The sequence below is a fragment of the Schistocerca americana genome, chromosome 4 (assembly GCF_021461395.2).
Source record: "Schistocerca americana isolate TAMUIC-IGC-003095 chromosome 4, iqSchAmer2.1, whole genome shotgun sequence".
NCBI lineage: Eukaryota > Metazoa > Arthropoda > Insecta > Orthoptera > Acrididae > Schistocerca > Schistocerca americana.
In genome coordinates, this window is record NC_060122.1 from 341,974,151 (window position 1) to 341,992,715 (window position 18,565).

Genomic DNA, 18,565 nt, shown 5'->3' on the forward strand with positions numbered 1-18,565 from the left:
ACGACATTATCTTACCGAGGCCGAGAATCATTACGAGCTGGAGAACGTTTCACCTACGCAAGCGAGTGATTAATCTGGTAGTGAGACGAATGCAGAAGAGGACGACGGTTTAGTTCCAGTGGAAACTGCTGACTCAACAGATTCAGAGGCATCAAATAAACAGCAAACGGAATCTGACCCCTCTGTCGGTGATCTACCTCTTAGCACAACGTAAACATGAATCATTTTACCTAAGATTTTGAACCAATAAGCGCACAGTCCATTGTACGGCTTTCTTTCTTCTATTCTTTAAGTGTCGGATTTGCAGATTCTACCCGAAGGCGTGAACGTCTTACCAATGACAAGCCAAACGTATATGCAGTACAGCACGGTGCATTCGACAAGGACGCCATGGTGAAGGAGTTATGGTCAGCTACCTAATGGAGCACCCAGAATTTGTTGCGGAGTTCCACGGGCAGATGGAACAAGCCAAACGACATGTTGTAGGTGACTCACTACACTCTATGTTGCGGCTGAATGTCAGCTATCCGATCCTGAAACCGATAGAAAAGTGCACTGAAGAAAAAGCTCACAGCACAGCTGGTAATAATGAGGGGTCCCTTAGCGTGGAAGAGCTAGATGCTTTCATGGGATTGCTCTACGCTCGTGGAGTGTGTGCCACTCTAGGTATTTTACGGAAAGACTCATGTACCAATAAGTGACTTTCTTTCAAAACATCATGTCAGGGAACAGATTTACAGAAATAAGCAATCATCTTAGGTTTGATTCTATGTCAACAAGAGGACAACGTAAGGGAACTGACAAATGTGGTGGTGCTTCGGATGTATGGAATCTATTTGCTGGAAAATGCATTGACTGCTACAAGCCATGCTAGAACATGACGCTCGAAGAGCATCTGTAGCCCTGTGAGTGCAGGTGCCTATTCGTACAGTACGTTCCGAGTAAACCTGATAAGTATGAGAAGAAATAATGGTTTTTGCACGATGCTGACAAGCGCTACATCCTGAATATATTCCCTTACCGTGGCAAATATGAAACTCATGATCCAAGTGAGGGCCTTGGACACCATGCCGTTATGAAGCTGACATAGCAGTTCCTCAACTATGGTCTTAAGATTACGAGTGATAACTTCATCTCCATAAAACTGACGGACGAGCTGAAACAAAACAGAACAAGTTTATTTAGCACCCTTCGGTGATCACTCAAAGGAATCACCAGCGTGGTGCAAAGCGGAGACGACGCATTCTATTCAACACACTGGTACATGTCAGGTGACAATCTTCTCAGGATATACCAAAGGAAAAAGAAAAAAAAATATAGTCCTTATTCTGACTAACGTGCATCCTGAATGTCTGAATGTCAGGTGAATGAGAATACTGAGAAGAAACTTTCAGGAACTGTGAAGTTTTGTAATGTAAGCTAGGGGGGAGTCGATATAGTTGACCAAATGGCTACCGATGGCCTCTGCATGTCCTTTACAATATTATTGATCTTCTAGTAATCAATGCTCACACAATTTTCACGTTACTTACCTCTAAGAAGATTTCACACCAAGACCGCCAGCCTGGGTGGCCGAGCGGTTCTAGGCGCTACAGTCTGGAACCGCGCGACCGCTACGGTCGCAGGTTCGAATCCTGCCTCGGGCATGGATGTGTGTGATGTCTTTAGGTTTATGTAGTTCTAAGTTCTAGGGGACTGATGACCTCAGAAATTAACTCCCAAAGTGCTCCGAGCCATTTGAACACCGAGACTTCGCATTCAGAGTAGCAGGGGAGTGTGCTGCCCCTTACAAACTGCAGAGAGGAACCAATCCCCTCGTTGCAGGCACTCGATACGGCCTCTGGCCATTATGGAAATAGACGGCGTTGTCAAATTCAGGTTTGCTGCAAACAACAAAAAGGGAATAATACATATACGTATGCTTCAAGTGCAAAAATTATGTGTGTAAAAGATGCAAAGTCAACACTCATGTCGAATTCTGAGCCGTGAGCCCATCCCACTTCAGACAATTCTGCCAACCGTCTGTTCCTATATATTTCCGAATATTTATTATTATTGACTTAAGTTATTTGTCCTTATGTTTTACTTCCTTGATTTCAATAAGCAAGAAAACACGTAGAGCACTTTAGACATCCGCTGTGTTTTACAATCTTTCACACATTCTCGGTAAGTACCTTATTTGTCTGTTTATGTGAGTAAAAATGCTATTCATACTCACATAAACAATGTGTTTCCACTCTGTTTTAATCTTTCTGTATATAAAAACATTCTAATACTTTTCTTACACTATATAATCAAAAATATCCGGACACCTGGCTGAAAATGACTTACAAGTTCGTGGAGCCCTCCATCGGCGTTCCAAAACATCCCAAAGATGTTCTAAAGGATTCGGGTCAGGACTCGTCCAGGCCAGTCCATTACAGGGATGTCATTGTCGTGCAACCACTCCACCACAGGCAGTGCATTATGAGCAGATGCTCGATCGTGTTGAAAGATTCAGTCCCCATCCCCGAATTGCTCTTCAACAGTGCGAAGCAAGAAGGTGCTTAAAACATCAATGTAGACCTGTGCTGTGATAGTACGACGCAAAACAACAAGATGTGCAAGACCCTAAATGAAAAACACGACCTCACCATAACACCATCGCTTCCGAATTTTGCTGTTGGCATTACACATGTTGGCAGATGACGTTCAACCGGATTTCGCCACACGCATACCCGGCCATCGGATGGCCACATTGTGTACCGTGATTCGTCACTACGCACAACGTTTATTCAACTTTTCAATCGTCCGGTGTTAACGATCCTTAAACCAAGCGAGGCGTCCTTTGTCTTGTGAGCGGCTGCTCGACCATGAAATCCAAGTTTTCTCACCTCCCGCCTAACTGTTCTAGTACTTGCTGTGGATCCTGATGCAGTTTGAAATTTCTGTATGATGGTCTGGATAGATGTCTGCCTATTACACATTATGACCCTCTTCAACTGTCGACGGTCTCTGTTGGTCAACAGACGAGTTCGGCCTTTACGCTTTTGTGCTGTACGTGTCGCTTCACGTTTCCACTTAACTATCACATCGGAAACAGTGGACCTTGGGGTGTTAAGGAGTGTGGAAATCTCGCATACAGACGTATGAAACAAGTGACACACACAATCACCTGATCACGTTCGAAGTCCGTGAGTTCCGCGGAGCGCCCCATTCTGCTATCTCACGATATCCAATGACTACTGAGGTCGCTGATACGGAGTACCTGGCAGTAGGTGGCAGCACAATACATCTAATATGAAGAATGTATGTTCGGGTGGTGGGGGGTGTCCGGATACCTTTGATCAAGGAGTGTACTTGTTGTAATGACGATTGATCAAAGGCTATGGGATTTCTTCCATAAAATTTAAAATAAAAAAGAGTTTGCTTCTGAAACTTAATGTTGGACAGTGAACTAGTCATTTTAGTGACCGAATATGCTTTAGTTACAGCTTTAGAGTCTTCTTGAACGTATTGTCAACAAGGCGACACTCAAAACATCGCCAAAATACGAATAAAACGGTGGTTTCCTACTGTGAGTCAAAAATGACATACATGTTACTACTTACTAGGCGTACGGCGAAGTCCGGTAAGCCTTGTGTTATGGAACGACTTAATGCACGAAGAGCAATAGTAAGTGAACTTCATTGTTTCAGAAGCTTAGTAATATACACCGTCCAGTTCAAGTTTCGTCAGTATGTACACCAAAATAATTTGAGCACTGTACTACGTTGACACTATTTGCTGTACAGAATTTAATGCAGTGTGTTCTTTCAGATTTTTGGAGAGTCCTTTTTCAGCGAGCCACTTAATAATTCATTGGAAAATGTCATTTAAGAACTCTCCTATAGTTTTCTCTTTAATGGCAGTTATTACTAGTAGCGTCAGTATACAGCAGTAATAAACGGCGTGAGGATGCTGAAGGCAATGGAAACAACTGCATTAAAGACAGAAAACGTGTATCCACAGTAAATGTGGCCTGCAATTAAAAAAGGGTCACGATGATCTCTATTGGCATAAGATTCCGAAATAGTCTCCCATTCGGATCTCCAGGAGAGGACTGCCAGTGCGAAGGTGACGATGAGAAAAAGGTTTAATAATCAAGGAAAGATAACATCCTACGAGCCGGGTCATGGAAGGTCAGAAGCTAGAACGTGATAGGGAAGACAGAAAATTTGAAAGGGGCGATCCAAAGGCTCAATCTATATATAGTATAGGTAAAATGGAAAGAAGATATGAACTTCTGGTCAGATGAATATAGAGTAATACCAACAGCAGTAGAAAATGGTATAGCGGGAGTAGGACTCATTACGAATAGTAAGCGCAGAGTGTGTGTTACTGTAAACAGTTCAGTGACAGGATTACTCTTATCAGAATCGACAGCAAACAATCACCAACAACGATAGTTCAGGTATACATGCCGACGTCGCATGCCGAAGATGAAGAAATAGAGGAAGTATGAGGAGATTGAACAGGTAATACAGTATGTGATGGGAGGTGAAAATCTAATACTTATGAGGGACTGGAATGCTTGAAGTTCTCTAAGGCTGAAGAAACAGAAATAAAAGATAGCTCAGTTTGCAGTACTGTTTAAGAGGAATGGACATCTAAAAAAGAATAATTACAGAAATTGGGAAAAAAACATTGTTACAAAGAAGATAAGTTGATCGATGAAAAGGAAGTACAAAAACATTGGTGGAAATTTAGGACTGCAGAAACTCAAGTCACTGAGGAATGACAAACACCAAGTGCAGGGAAGCTAAGACGAAATGGCTGCATGAAAAATGTGAATAAATCGATAAAGAAACGTTGGTCGACAGGATAGACTCAGCATATACGAAAGTCGAAACAGGTTTCGGTGAAAGTAAAAGCAGGCTGGTAACATTAAGAGTGCAACGGAAATTCCTTTGCTAAATAGAGAGGAGAGAGAGGATAGATGGAAAGAGTACAATGAAGCCCTCTTTGAGCGGGAAGAAATGTCTGACGTGACAGAAGAAGAAACAGGACTCTATTTAGAAAAGACAGGGGATCCAGTGTTAGAATCAGAATTCAAGAGATCTTTGGAGGACTTAAATAAGGCGAAAGGGTGAGATAACATTCCAGAAGAATTTCTAAAATCATTGGGGAAGTGCCAATAAAACAGCAATTCACGTTGGTGTGTAGGATGTATGAGTCTGGCGACATACCATCTGACTTTCGGAAAAAAAAAAAAAAAATCATCCATGCAGTTCTGAAGACTGCAAGAGCTGACAAGTGCGAGAATTATCGCACAATCAGAATAAGAGCTCATGCGTCCAAGTTACTTACCAGTATAATATACAGAAGAATAGAAAAGAAAACTGACGATGTGTTAGATGGCTATCAGTTCGACTTCAGGAAACGTAAAGTCACCAAAGTGGCAATTACAACGTTGCGGTTGATTACGGAAGCAAGATTAAATAAAAAAAATTGTTTAAATGGCTCTGAGCACTATGGGACTCAACATCTGAGGTCATCAGTCTCCTAGAACTTAGAACTACTTAAACCTAACTAACCTAAGGACATCACACACATCCATGCCCGAGGCAGAATACGAATCTGCGACCGTAGCGGTCGCGCAGTTCCAGGCTGTAGCGCCTAGAACCGCTCGGCCAACACGGCCGGCAAATAAAAATAAAATTTTAAAAAATCACAGGATTTGTCGACGTGGAAAAAGCATTCGTCAACGTAAAATGGTGCAAGATGTTACAGGGTCTGAGGAAAATAGGTGTAAGCTATAGAGAGACAGGTAATGTGCAACATACACAAGGGCTAACAGGGAATAATAAGAGCGGACGACGATGAACGAAGTGCTAGGATTAAAAAGGCTGTGCAACTACTGTTCAATCTGTACATCGAAGAAGCAATGATAGCAATAAAAGAAAGGTTCAGGAATCAAATTAAAGTTCAACGTAAAAGGATATGAATGATAATGCTCGCTGATGACATTTCTATCCTGAATGAAGCAGAACAAGAATTATGTAGACTGCTAATGAGTACAGAAGTCCGCAGCTCGTGGTCGTGCGGTAGCGTTCTCGCTTCCCGCGTCCGGGTTCACGGGTTCGATTCCCGGCGGGGTCAGAGATTTTTTCTGCCTCGTGATGACTGGGTGTTGTGTGACGTCCTTAGGTTAGTTAGGTCTAAGTAGTTCTAAGTTCTATGGGACTGATGACCATAGATTTTAAGTCCCATAGTGCTCAGAGCCATCTAATGATTACAGAATTTGGATTGAGAGTAGCCCGCATCTCGTGGTCGTGTGGGAGCGTTCTCGCTTCCCACGCCCGGGTTCCCGGGTTCGATTCCCGGCGGGGTCAGGGATTTTCTCTGCCTCGTGATGGCTGGGTGTTGTGTGATGTCCTTAGGTTAGTTAGGTTTAAGTCGTTCTAAGTTCTAGGGGACTGATGACCACAGATGTTAAGTCCCATAGTGCTCAGAGCCATTTGAACCATTTTGATTGAGAGTAAATAGGAGATTGACCAAAATAACGAGAAGTAGCAGAAATGAGAACAGCGAGAAACTTAACATCAGGATTCATGATCAGGAAGTAGATGAAGTTAAGGAATTCTGCTACCTAGCCAGCAAAATAACCAGTGACGGTCGGGGCAAGGAGGATATCAAAAGCAGGCTAGCGCTAGCAAAAACGGCATTCTTGGCCAAGAAAAGTCTGCTAGTATTAAACTTAGGCCTCAATTTGAGGAAGAAATTTCTAAGAATGTACAGGTGCGTCTGGTGCACAGCATTGTATGATAGTGGGAAAACCGGAACAGAAGAGAATCGAAGCATTTCAGATGTGTTGCTACAGACGAATGTTGGAAGTTAAGTGGCCTGATAAGGTAAGAAATGAGGAGGTTCTGCACAGAATCTGAGAGGAATGAGATATGTGGTTAACATTGACAAGGAGGAGGGACGAGTTGATAGGACATTTGTTAACACATCAGGGAATGACTTCCATGAAACTAGATGGAGCTCTAGAGGGCAAAAACTGTGGAGGAAGATAGAGATTGGAATACATTCAGCAAATTATTGAGTATGTGTGTTGCAAATGCTAATCCCAGATGAAAAGATTGGCACAGGAGAGAAATTCGTGGCGGATCGCATCAGACAAATCAAAAAACTGATGGCTCATTAAAAAAAAGTAACGTCAGTACCTTCAGGCTGCAATCAATTTAACGTTTGCAGCGTCTCCATGATGTTTTCCCAGTGGTGAAATAAATCTGTGAACAGCTGCGCTGCCCTTCGTCGTATACGTTCGATATCCCCTGTTAGTCCAACATGGTCTGGGTCTCAGACACTTGAATTGTATGGCACAGTATTTGTTGGTAAGTAACGGCCTTTACAGACTGAATAGATTTTTTTTGCTATTAAACCAATCCGGCGTTGTTATCATTCGGTGCAGCTGATTAACTTTTCCGTGTCGTGCTGACCCACCTAAACTCGGAGCGGCACTGGCGCCTATCGCTGCCTCTGCCTATGAGCGCCAAAGCGTGCCTACCGTGGTCACAGCTCCGCATGAAGGACGGCAACTGTGCACGAAGTTCAGTTTCACGGCACAGACGTCTGGTTCTCTTTATTGAAGCTTACAGGATTTGTCAAATGTTTCATGATCGTCATAAAGCAGTAGGCAAACGAGCAGCTGTCAATGAAGGTATGAAACCTGCAATCGCATGGCTTCAACGCGGAAGTAAGCCGACCATGTTTTTAGCTGGTAATATGTAGGGAAGTCGCACTTTTCTGATCGCTTTGGAGGGTAATTTAATAGCTGTGTAATATGAGGACAGGATCCTTCAACCTTCTGTCCAGCTATACAGTCAACATTCCATTGGTGAATTGTTCTCAAGTCGATAACGCACGAGCTCACCGCACCTGAGTCATGAACACCATTCTCCAGAAGGCAGAAATCAACCGAATTGAATGGTCTACAGACTCTGCTTCCTAGACACCAATTAAGTTTGCCTGGTGACAACTGAAACCCGCAGTGCTTAGTCATAGGGGCGCTTCTTCATACACTTGTTGGCCCTCAGCAGAGCCGCTTCGAATGGCGAAAGAGGCTTCAGGAGGAACTTCACGACCATCGTGTGAACAGCATACGAAGTAACATCCAAGACTCTCACAATGCAAAAGGTGAAGCAACATCTTAATGAATGTTACCCAGCAGTAGATTCCCAATGTCACCTCAAATATATATTAATATACAAATGATTAAAATTATTTCCGCGTAAAATAATATTTAAATTAGTCCCAAAACTTAGTAACCCTTTTACATAGTTATTTGATTAACATAGTAGCGTAAAGAAGAGGAATTATCCAGAAGTACTCCTCTCACGGTCACGTGAAAGCTGCATTCTTTTCTTTTCTTTTTGCTGTCATCTCCTATAACAAGGTTGCAGAGGCACGGTGCAACGAAGGAGGACGCAGCAAACCGAGGGGACGCGGAAGCGACGTCAGTGTGGCCAGAAACGGATTGCAGAACACTATGAATGTGGAAGGGGCAGTGTGGAACTACGAAGAATGAAGCGGAAGTGCTTGCAAAAATACTTTAAATTAACAGTTTTGGTAGAGAAAACAAAAAACTACAAGAAAGGTATAAAATAATGAAACAAGTTGTTTTCGATAGAGTGTCTAAGATGATTAATTCACGTGGTGGTCTGGGTCTTAGTCTTGTAGACTAATAGTCGGTGCCGCCAGAGCGAAAATAACAACTGATAACTCAAAACGAATCAATGAAGGTCTGTTCTTACATTTAATTGTTTTCCCCCAAATAATCCACAACAAGTGAACAACACAGTCATATAGAGTTGACCACGATATCGCGTACTCAGCAAGGCACTATATCAAATTTAGAAGGCAGAATGTAACACTCTTTCGATATAAATTCTATGGAACTGACATGCAGCATACATAAAATTTGATATTTCACACGTGTTATAACCAAAACTGTGCAAACATTTACGCTTTAGAACAGACTGGAGAATGAGCAGAGGTTTGGTAGATATCGGTAGCTCGATATTAGCCGCGCTGTGGAGCCGCTTTGGGAAATAGTATCAATGGCTTGAAATGCGCACTCGGTATGTCTGTTTGTGGTTCTCGTCCGAGATGTAGATAGGGCACTACCTGTAGCTATCGTGGTTACGAGGTGGAGTCATCTGCAACTTGTCGCTCATGTCTGAACAAGTGACGCTTCCAGCTTGGGTTCTTAGACCATCAACAGATCGGACGGGCAGCTGGTGGCAGTGTTAACGACTGCTGGCGTTGTTTGCAGGGTACAGGTATAGCAGGCAGAGCTTACGACTAATCTGCTTAGAAATGACGTGAGTCATTCGGTTGTGAGCCGAGTAGAGGATCTCAATCATAGGGTGCATCGAGTCTGTGACACTCTCGGTTGCAGATTTCTGGACGTGCGGGGTGGAGAATAATGTAGAATTTCCCGAACAGATCACACGAGCACTAGACAGAGGATGCAGCTGCTTGGGCAGAAGACTGCTTGTGGAGTGCCCGTGAGTCTTAACCATGGAAAAGTTGTAGGACAATTTGAAGGTCCTTGCTATCTAGATGAAGTCTGAGCGCTACAGATTCTATTTGCTCTAATTACTGGACAAAATACAGAAGTAGTTAACAAAGAGTAAAATTTTGTTAAAATGTAGATGGAATTCTTACAAAAACGGGGAAGTATCAAATTATTTAGCAAGTTATCATTATTTCGGCAACTTGTGGATTCAACGTTAATGAGACAGAATCATAAAATGTAATCAAATGGCTGACTCGAGTTGCGTGCCACAACAAGTAAGTGGCGAGTTGCTCGGAGTACGTATCACAACACAGCAGGCTGTGAAACGTTCCCAAAAATCAGCAAAAAAATTCGCCGAACAGCTCCAGACAGTGGGTGGGAGACGAAAGTTTTGGCGCCCAGAAACCAATGCTATGGCGTCCACAACACTAATGCTATGAAACTTAGTTCTGCATCCCCTATTCTCTACTTTCAAAAACTGTACATCGAAGGGGCGACTCAATCCTGTTGCCCACGTGATGGGCGAGAACATCGCTTAGTGCATGAAAAAACTGGGAATGCAGCAGAAACATCCCATTCTTGGCTTACAAAACACACATTAACGAACTCGAGGGTGGTACTGGCCTAGAGCAGTGTCTCGTAGATTGGTCGACCTCAACGCGCCAATCACGGTGGTGGAGCGAGTTAGTTTGTTTGGATGATCAAAATTTTTCAGCGAAAACAACCGACTTTCTCACGCTGGCCGAGAAGCGCGGCGGCGTCTCGATCACTAATGGGGGTGTAGAAAAGGCAAATATGACGTACTCAATTATTTTGTTGGTACAGCTGCGGCGGCATGGAATCTTCCCCCCTCGCCATGTCCAGATCGAAGCAGGTGGCAGGATCACTTCAGACCATGAGAACACACCGGCGGTGTACCTTTCCACTGCGAAAAATATAAAGGCTTCTTCCCAAGCCGACGTGTCCAGTACTCTCAATAAAATAACCACGGAATAGTGCCAAAAATGAAAAAATATCACTTACTGATGTGTGGTAGTAATGTCACAATGTACGTCACCAGGTTTGGGCGGCATCTTATTTCGGTTTCACAGAGAGTGCGCTAAGGTTTCATATATCATGAATCTTTCACCCAGCTCAAAGTACCAAGCGATTGAGAGTAAGTACAGGTGACACCCGTACATAAGAAAGGTAAGAGAATGGACCTGCAAAATTACAGCCCATTATCCTTATCTTCGGTTTTCTACAGAATTCTTGAGCGTATTCTGTGCCCGAAAATAATAAATTTCCTTGTGGCGGAGAATCTTCTGTCCACATATTAGCACGGATTTAGAAAGCATAACTGATACAAAATTCAGTTTATTCTTTCCTCGCACAAAATCCTGGACAAAGGCAACAGGCAGATTTCCAGAAAGCTCTAGGCACAATACCCACTGCAGACTGGTAATGGAGATCCCAGCATACGTACTAGGTTTTCAATTATGTTTGTGGCTCGAATAATTTTTAAGTAATCGACCCCCAATACATTGTCCTGGAGACGAGTGATCGTCAGAGGCAAGGAGTGCCCAAAAAAGTGGGACAGGATCTCTGTTATTCACTGTTCAGGATGAACATTAATAAAACGGGAAACTGCTGGGACGGATTCTTGACTGGTAGTGCAGGAAAAAGGGTAGTATGAACAAAAGTCCGGAAATGCATCGTTGCACAGTAGAGGGCAACGACGAATGACGCTTCCGCTGACAACGGGCCCCGTGTTCCTTCGGTGCTGCACGCTGTGTCATGGACCCAGCGTACTGTAAACAGCAGAATCGTCCTGTATTCATATCGGGACAAGCCCAGATGGACACCTCCATGCACGTTCGTCTATCACGAAGAACCCATAATCACACAAACACCAAACACGGACTTGAAATATTGCGGTGTCTGTGAGAAAACTTGTTTCCGTATAGCTAAGCTGCCTCTTGAACGTTTCCATCTGCTTGGCCGGACAAACACTATCTCGACTTGTTCGCAACATGAATATGAGATCATTCTGCTGCTTACACTACACTGCGTTAATCGCACAACCTGCAAAGCATAAGGAACTCACGGCAAATGATGGGAGAATCTTCCATTCATCAGCGCCATCTGCCATGGCAACGATGCATTTCCAGACACATTTTCAGGCGACCTTTCTGCCGGCCGCTGTGGCTGAGCGGTTCTAGGCGCTACAGTCCGGAACCGTTCTGCTGCTACGGTCGCTGGTTCGAATCCTGCCTCGGGCAGGAATATGTGTGATGCCCTTAGGTTAGTTAGGTTTAAGTAGTTCTAAGTCTAAGGGACTGATGACCTCAGATGTTAAGTCCATAGTGCTCAGAGCCATTTGAGCCGACCTCTCTTTGTCTATTTTCAGTCAGGAATCGGTCCCTGCAGTTTGTCGCTTTTATTAATGTTCGCCATGTGTATATACGCATTCTGACGCATGGAGTGAGCAGCAAACGGCAGCTGTTTGATGACGATGCGCAGTGTGTTTGAAAATGCTGTTGAAGAGTAACTGCATGAGGACATGGGATGACTTGAATATAACATCTGTTTGTTGTGGTAAAGGGACGTTTTCGCTGACTGTACGACTGCTAATATGCCCAAACCTCCCCCACCTGTTCGTCTCCTCCAGTTTGCTGATGACACCACCTTCCTAGCCCTTTATCCTACCCTTCAACGGTCCCAACGTACCCTCCAAACCCATCTTGGCCAGTTTACCACTTTGTGCAACCAGTGATTCCTTCGTAGGAACTCCTTCAAGACCCAGGCGATCATCTAGACAGCACCACAAGCTCCTTCCATCTCCATGATTTTTGCTTAACCATTTATGGCCGTCCTATCCATCTCACTAGTAACCTCAAATACCTTTGTCTCACTCTCGACCACCACCTCACCTGGATTCCCCATCTCCTTAAAATCCAACACAAAGCCCACAACCGACTCCACCTCCTGTAACTTCTGTCCAGCTGGACGTGGGGACAGCATTATTCCACCATGCTTCACATGTACAAATTCTTGATCTACCCCAACATTTGTTATGCCAGTGTCGCTTGGTTTTCCGCCCCTCCCAGGTTCCATAAAGCCCTCGATATCCTTGAACGCCATGCACCACTGTTGCCTTCCATATCCGCATCCATCCCCCCCCCCCCCCCCCCCCCGCCGCACATGCCTCTTCTACGACCTCATTCCCTTCCCCCACCTTCTCCTTTTCCTTGAACACATCTGCACCCTGTATAATGTCCGCTGACTCGATCCCCCCCACCCTCTGGTGACCCCATTTCTCTCCACCCCCAGCCTGTTGCCATGCATTTACCATTGTGTCCCACCCTCTCTCCATCTCCCTACCCTCCACATCCTTTCCTAATGCAGCTTGCAGCACCTACCCCTCCCAGATGACGAGCTTCACCCTGACATCTACCCCTCCTACCAACTCTAACCCTTCCTGTTATGCGTATCTACTATGTATATTAAACGACGATCTAGTGCACCGACCCAATATAGAGGCATAACGCTGAATATCGCTACGAAACGGAAAGAGTACATAAAGCCGGTTACAGGGAATGCGAAAGGTCGACTTGGGCTTATTCGGAGGACTGCAAGAAAATTTAGGATATTCAAAAATTAGTTCTCATACAACACACTTCTGCGACTCCTTGGGTACTGCTTGAGTGTTTTTCGGATCCCTAGCTGAACACGTTTAAGGAATACTCCGAAACAAATCATTAGGTTATGAATAACAGGTGTGCAGAACACTTCAAACTATGGTATCTTAAAAAAGACGTCTAAGCACATTCATCTGAGTGGGGCTGTGTGTACCACTGTGCAGTAATAAGGGCCTTAGTCAGGATACCGAATGGCAGTTGGTGAAGGATCTAAGAAAAGTGGAAGATTTGCACTGTTAGGTTTGAATAAAGCCCTTGTATTTACATCGTGACTACTTCTTGATTGAAACGGGTATACGTACGAATAGCAATAAGTGAGCTCGTCGACAAGTGGCAGCCTCCAGGGAAAGAAATGTCTAGGACAGAAACTGGCAGTGAATGGCTGCTGTGTCAATGTAGAAAGTAGATCTTCCACCATTTCATTATTTCTGGTACTGATCAAATCAAAGGATGGAATGTTCAGTTGCCATGTCAGAACATGGAGAGTAAAGCGTGGTACAGTTACCGTGTGGTTACACATGATTGTCTGGTAGCCAAGACGTTGTGCAATTGGACTGAGATCATTCATTCACCCTGGGGCTCACAGTTATCCAACAGAACCTATTTAGCAAGCATTGGTGGCAGAGAATTGACCAAGAACACTTCCTCATCTAGAAGCATTTCTTTCACGGCTCTTTTGGAAGTACACGGGGACCGACTTCTCGTCCATCACAAAGTGTCTAGTGTTCATTACATCGCAAGAGGGGGACTCATTTGTGGGAAGAACGGTGAAATGGTAGGGAGATGGTTGGGCAGTCGAAACGCAATGGGACCATAAAAAATATATATTTAGACAAGTTCATTAAAAACAATTAAAATCATTACAATTACAAAAAGGGCATCGCATAAGGAAAAATTAATACTTTAAAAACCTACAACGTAAGTAGTTAATAAGGGGCAGAGATCGAGGAAAACGGCTTAAGGGCAAATGACAAGTGATTTGCACAGCGAAACCGAAAAAGCGTAAAGTTTTGAACTGCAGCATAACAACGATTTTCTAGTCAAGCCCAATTAAATCACAACCTAAGCAGAATTATTCTTCGTATTTATACCATCATCTTAGCACCCAGTGATAGAAGCTGATTATAATAAGATGAGCAGTTGCATTGAGAATATAAAGAACAGTCATAGATTAAGACCATAAATGCTGAAACCGAAGATCATACTTGGCAGTTTCACGAAATGGACCATGATGAAGCCAATGCCAAATTTTTGGGGTAGTACAGATTTTAAATGCACTGAACTTTAACAGTTTTCAGACAAACAATGATACCTACAGGTTAACTGAATTAACGGCCCGTGATCGTGCAAATAAGTTATCCATCTAAAAGGTGCTTTATGGGTTGCCTGAAATTTGCCTAAAGCGCAAGGAATTCGTAAGTAACTATACAGCGATATTTATAGCACAATGGCCAACCCAGCAGTAGCCTTAGTTTGGACAAGTAACGCAGATCACCTTTAGATGGCGTTTCTTAGATGAACTTAAACATTTAAAAGAAACCATTTGTATACAGTCTAGTATAGGAAATATATAAATGAAAAATTCCTAATGAGGTAAACCCCAACATCATGGCGACAGGAAAGCAAACAATAGGAATAGCCAATCAAATACACAAGCAGAACGGGCAAGGCATGGCAGGCAACAAGCTAAATACAGGCTTGACAAATATCACACAGGCGGTTCGTTCAAACTGGTGGCAAATGACAAGTAATATGTAAATGATGTAATCAGCTGTCTAGCTGCCCTACCCAAACAGATACGTTTTGACAGTCAGATTGGAGAACTGTTTCGTTAATCTCACCGGATCCTTTGAAGCGCACAATGAAAATCCTGACGAAGAATTCATTAAATAATGGCTGATATGTCCTGAAACAAACACATGTAGACAGATTTAAACAATCCTCCACTTAAATATAAACTGAAACACAGGCTTGAGCAGGCCAAAAAGTCAGCATTAAGGGGTAAATTGTATTTGAATGACATGCCAAAAAAGTGGCGACTGGTATCTTTAAATCAATATTATTTTGTTAAAATTTAAGACAAAATAATAGGTACTAAAACACAAGGCACTTCCAATAAAACTAGCAACCACGACATCAGATCAGAGAAGGAAGTTTACAGACTGAAATTAACGAAAGCAATCTTGAAGGGACCCATGGCGTTCGATAACCTGGCGAGCAGACAACAAACTTGATGCACGTTCGCCGTAATTTGTGAAGACGCACTTTAGACAAAAAAGAGAAACGAGCGTTTCTGACTCACACCAACATATGGGAATAATGAGTAAAAAAATCAAGTATGTGTGAAAGGAACCATGATGCAGTTAGTGTGCAAAATACTGATGTGAGTTATCAAAGAACCTCCCCAAGGTTCACAGTACAAGTAGGCAACAATTTTGATAAACATTTTTCCAACAGTAATCAAAAATTTTCTTTCAAAAGTTCAGTCTTGATCACACCACGTATGCTTCAAGATCTTGGGTGATCAGATTCCGTCCTATCACATGACCATCGTCAGACCTGTAATTTAATTTAGAAAGTAATAGAAACCTTACTAGATTGAAATTAAAACATGACAAAATGCTTATAAGGATAAAATACAATAAGACTTGTTATAACCAGGGCAACTTTCGAAGATGGTAGGTGGAGCAGTCTTCTCAGCTGCTGTGATGTCAACTGGTGCCAGCAAGTGACGGGCATATGCTTAAATACGAAGATGCTCCGCGTACCTTTTCAACCTCTACCACACGTCAACCAGTCAGTGTACAACCGTTTCACATAATCGTCAAAACATAAAAAAGTACAATAATAACATAAAATAGTTATGTATAAAATATCTCTTTACAACCATGGAACTACTTAAATATTGTATAAAATATCAATTAAAAGCTTTAAAAATAACTGTGCAGACGATGTATACTCAGTGTGCCCTCCATAGGGTAAGGTGGTACTACCACAGTGATTTCAAAGTCAACGATGTTGTGAAGGTCTTTGGCATTGTGGCATCATATCGATATGTGATTTGTGACTGGACTGCAAGTATACATCTATGCTAGATTCAGTCTGTCTGTCTTATATTAACATTATTTGGCACAGGAGATATATGTAATAATGGTATGATCAGCTACAGAGTGGAATGATATTACTTACTTTTTTAAATGTATTAAAACTGATTTATTAAAAATAGAGTTCTATTTCGTAATATTTCTAGTTGGAAGTTTAAGATTGTGATATAAATATTTATGTACTGTTCTAAGGCACATTTCTTCCATTGATAGAAGTGGTTCCTATGATTTTCTGAACAAAGGAGTACATATGTGTTCATAGAATTTCGTCAAAGAGATCATAAAAATGTTTTTCACGAAAATCCAACTCAACTGTTCATTGAAAAGCACTGACGGTTCATCTCTATAATGGGCATATATCTCGATCTCCTCCAAAATATTTAATAATAAGCCTTCATTAGTGTAATGAAGGACTTGTAAATTCTGTTGGACCATCCCTTCAGCACGCTTATTAAACGTTATGTGATGGCCGAAGGCTGATTTTTTCTCTTGTGGCACCTGATGTATGTTCTTTGCATCGTGTAGTAAAGCTCTGGCCTGTTTGGCCAATTTATATTTTTCTACAGTCACCACATTTGATCCTCTAAACCCCTGATCAAAGAAATCTATCGTTATCGTTACCTACAGTATGTCTTAATTTATTTTGCAAAGTTTTGTCGGTTTCAAATGCTATTGTTATTTCAAAGTTCTTAAATAAATTACTCATCCTATCTGATATAAAATATTCCGGAGGTAAAATAGTCCCCCATTCGGATCTCCGGGCGGGGACTACTCAGGAGGACGTCGTTACTAGGAGAAAGAAAACTGGCGTTCTACGGATCGGAGCGTGGAATGTCAGATCCCTTAATCGGGCAGGTAGGTTAGAAAATCTAAAAAGGGAAATGGATAGGTTAAAGTTAGATATAGTGGGAGTTAGTGAAGTTCGGTGGCAGGAGGAACAAGACTTTTGGTCAGGTGATTACAGGGTTATAAATACAAAATCAAATAGGGGTAATGCAGGAGTAGGTTTAATAATGAATAAAAAAAATAGGAGTGCGGGTTAGCTACTACAAACAGCATAGTGAACGCATTATTGTGGCCAAGATAGACACAAAGCCCATGCCTACTACAGTAGTACAAGTTTATATGCCAACTAGCTCTGCAGATGATGAAGAAATAGATGAAATGTATGACGAGATAAAAGAAATTATTCAGGTAGTGAAGGGAGACGAAAATTTAATAGGCATGGGTGACTGGAATTCGTCAGTAGGAAAAGGGAGAGAAGGAAACATAGTGGGTGAATATGGATTGGGGGGAAGGAATGAAAGAGGAAGCCGCTTTGTAGAATTTTGCACAGAGCATAACTTAATCATAGCTAACACTTGGTTCAAGAATCATAAAAGAAGGTTGTATACCTGGAAGAGTCCTGGAGATACTAAAAGGTATCAGATAGATTATATAATGGTAAGACAGAGATTTAGGAACCTGGGGCAGATGTGGATTCAGACCACAATCTATTGGTTATGAACTGCAGACTGAAATTGAAGAAACTGCAAAAAGGGGGAATTTAAGGAGATGGGACCTGGATAAACTGAAAGAACCAAATGTTGTAGAGAGTTTCAGGGAGAGCATAAGGGAACAATTGAAAGGAATGGGGGAAGGAAATACAGTAGAAGAAGAATGGGTAGCTCTAAGGGATGAAGTAGTGAAGGCAGCAGAGGATCAAGTAGGTAAAAAGACGAGGGCTAATAGAAATCCTTGGGTAACAGAAGAAATATTGAATTTAATTGATAAAAGGAGAAAATATAAAAATGCAGTAAATGAAGCAGGCAAAAAGGAGTACAAACGTCTCAAAAATGATATCGACAGGAAGTGCAAAATGGCTAAGCAGGGATGGCTAGAGGACAAATGTTAGGATGTAGAGGCTTATCTCACTAGGGGTAAGATAGATACCGCCTACAGGAAAATTAAAGAGACCTTTGGAGAGAAGAGAACGACTTGTATGAATATCAAGAGTTCAGATGGCAACCCAGTTCTAAGCAAAGAAGGGAAGGCAGAAAGGTGGAAGGAGTATATAGAGGATTTATACAAGGGCGATGTAATTGAGGACAATATTATGGAAATGGAAGAGGATGTAGATGAAGACGAAATGGGAGATAAGATACTGCGTGAAGAGTTTGACAGAGCACTGAAAGACCTGAGTCGAAACAAGGCCCCGGGAGTAGACAACATTCCATTAGAACTACTGATGGCCTCGG

At 42.5% G+C, this 18,565-nt stretch overlaps 1 protein-coding gene across 1 annotated transcript in view; it reads left to right on the top strand.

The window, feature by feature from the left end:
* Positions 1-404: 404 nt before the first annotated feature.
* The window catches only part of LOC124613463 (trypsin beta-like), a 126,304-nt gene continuing 108,143 nt past the window's right edge, over positions 405-18,565 (top strand). The window contains exon 1 of the mRNA XM_047142168.1: positions 405-582. Coding sequence (XP_046998124.1) covers positions 405-582 — 178 coding nt within the window. The remainder of the gene's footprint in view (positions 583-18,565) is intronic.